The sequence below is a fragment of the Pinus tabuliformis genome, chromosome Q (assembly GCF_031772625.1).
Source record: "Pinus tabuliformis cultivar Carrire ecotype Pingquan chromosome Q, CPIR1, whole genome shotgun sequence".
NCBI lineage: Eukaryota > Viridiplantae > Streptophyta > Pinopsida > Pinales > Pinaceae > Pinus > Pinus tabuliformis.
This window is the reverse complement of record NC_142296.1, coordinates 578,275,945-578,278,807: the sequence shown is the minus strand read 5'-3', so window position 1 is coordinate 578,278,807 and position 2,863 is coordinate 578,275,945. Positions and strand designations below refer to the sequence as shown.

The following is a 2,863-nucleotide window of genomic DNA, read 5'->3' as shown; positions in this document are numbered from 1 at the left end:
ATTTCTGAGAATAAAAATTATCCATATGTAAATAATTATTTATACAATATACAAATTTATATTTTATTATTTAAAATATTAAATAATAATTTTTAATTTATATTATTTATTATTAAAATAATATTTTATATTTTATATAAATTGAAAAATAATAAAAAATATTCTTAATAACAAATTTAAAAATTAAAAATAATAACTAAAATATTAAACAAAGTCTTTCTGGCAAACCTGTTTCAAACCAACAATATTGCTGTAATTTATTATTTTATTTATTTTTAGGTAATTTCAAACATAAGCTTCCTCATCCATTCATTTAGACACCATCATCATCCATTCATTTAGACACCATCACTAATTATACTGCTCCAAGACTTTATATTCACATTTAGCTTACATAAAAAATCCACACCCATAAATGTAATGTATCTTTAATGGCATAAAGTTTAAAGAAATACAATATCCTTGACAATTAATTTTGAAAAGATTGATGGGCACAAAATAACCTGCACTCTCCATAAATATAAATAGAACGATATTCAAGATTAATAAAAAAAGATATAAAAATTTCCAGATGAGGCCGAAGGGACGGGATTAACTAAAAGCTTTCTACGATAAGATTTATGTTTTCTCCGATCTCAATCTCGTCAACACGAACTGGATTTTCCGGCCACTAATGAAGGGCTGTGATTGTTCGTCAACCACACAACACCGGGGCCATGTCATGTTCACTGCACGCCTGTAATAACTAGCGATAGGCTAAATATTTCATTTATAAAAGACCTGCGATGCAACAACAGGGCTTCACATTTGATTGACACAGGAAATTTGACATTCAGGAGCTGAAGAAGACAGACATGGGTTCTAGAAAGGGATCAGAAAATCTGTGGGTTGCTCTGAAAGCATGGTTTAAGAGCCAATCTGTGAAGAAACAGGCATGCCAAGCCCTGGCTATAATATGTTTCCTGGTGACACTGATTTCTCTAACCTTTGGGGATTACTGGGCCGCGGTCCTGTATTTCACTGCAAATTTTATTCGCGTGTGTGGAATTTCAGCATTGGTTTACAAGCTAACAAGGAAGAAAACCTGCTCAGGTTTGTCACTCAAATCCCAGGAACTCACCGCGATTTGCCTCGCGGTTAGTCTCTACCTGCACTGGTCTGGAAACGTGTATACCACCAACGTGTATACCATCGCAAGCGGAACGCTGGATTTATTTGGACTGATAACGACCATATGGGTTATCTATATCATCCGTTTCAAGCTCAGATCTACATACATGGAGAATGTTGACAACTTACCCATATATTACTTGCTCGTTCCCTGTGCGCTCGTTGCCCTGGTAACGCATCCCTTGTCTAATTATGTTTCGCCATTAAGTCCTCTGAATAAGGCCATCGTGGCGTTTGTTCCCTATCTGGAGTCCGTTCAGGTTCTGCCTCAACTCCGTGTAATGCAAAGCGAAAGGGTCGTCGAAGCTTTTACTGCCTTCTATGTGTTTGCTCTCGGCGCGGAGAGGTTATTTAAATTTACATTCTTCTTCACGGTAATCCCGAAGGTCATTATGGACGGCTCCATCAAAACTTATTTTGATTTTGGTTTGTTCCTGTTCATTGTCTCTGAGATTGTTCAGAGCTTCATATTGGCAGATTTCGTTTATTACTATCTCAACATTGTTTCAAGAGCCCGATGTTGATGCATCTCCCAACCATCTCGATTGAACAATCACCTGTCTGACATAACATATCTGGAGTGGTAAGGCCCCATAGGGTTAGAAATTACAATTACAACTGTTTTTCAATTTTTTTTTTGGGTTTATCATGAGTATTTTAAATATGTTATGTATGGTTCAGTTGATCAATGATAAGAATCATGCACTATATTGAATATGGTATGGATGGCTTGTTGGTTGAGATTGGTTGACTTTTTAGCGAATGCACTATATTGAATATGGTATGGATGGCTTGTTCGTTGAGATTGGTTGACTTTTTAGCGAATTTTATTTGAAAATTTTAATTAATAACTAATTTATTAATAACTAATTACTAATTTAGAGGTGTGTGATAGAATTATAAGTGATAAGTGTGTATGTAAAATGAAAAAATTCAAGTATATTTTATATCCAAAATAGCAAAATCAAGTTACAAATTTTACTAAGTCTAGACATTTATATTCTTATTGGTATTTGTTAAACTATTAAGGGATAGTAATTAGTGGTAAGTATGATGGATAGTAACTCATAGTAAATATGTTATTTACTTGAGTATAAACTATTTTTAAGGATTCTATTTTTTGGTGGTTTTGTTGATTTCCTTTACTTTAATTTTATTTCTTTTAATTTAATGTTAATTTTTTTTTCATATTTTTACATAGTATTATAAGTACATCAAGGATTATGAACACTGACTATAGCTATATTTTTCAACACTCCCTCTTACCTAGTGAGGTATTCATAATGACTATCTGTATACATGATCTTTCTAGTAAAAATAAACCTCATAAATAACATCTTTATCTAGGTCAATACCATTGACGTACATCAACATCATCATGAATATGTACCACAAACGAGGTTAAGTTTCCTCACCAATGGTACTTACTCAAGTAGTCACCGTGATCTAGTGGGCGCTTCACCTCATGGTAACTACTTCAAAGTTTCCATCTACAATGGTCAAACACTAGGGAAACCCATGTCACAAATCCAAATTCCTCTCTTAGGTTATGATGCTAAAGAGGCACTGACAACATGAGTGTTCGCCTGTTTTTTACGATTCGCTATAGTTGCACAAGTCATTGGTTTATCCTAGAGTTACAAATTTGTAGTGTTGATCAACTACAAATTATTGTCAAAAATTTGTTGAAACT

The 2,863-nt window shown here is 33.5% G+C and overlaps 1 protein-coding gene across 1 annotated transcript; it reads left to right on the top strand.

Annotated features, from left to right (window-relative positions):
• Positions 1–854: 854 nt before the first annotated feature.
• Positions 855–1,694, top strand: LOC149220765 (uncharacterized). Its single transcript, XM_089387195.1, has one exon. It carries the CDS (start codon positions 855–857, stop codon positions 1,692–1,694), a length of 840 nt encoding a protein of 279 aa, XP_089243321.1.
• Positions 1,695–2,863: the final 1,169 nt, after the last annotated feature.

Bases quoted from the DNA above. Each gene is read 5' to 3' on its own strand.
- LOC149220765 (XM_089387195.1), top strand. From the start codon at position 855: ATGGGTTCTAGAAAGGGATCAGAAAATCTGTGGGTTGCTCTGAAAGCA.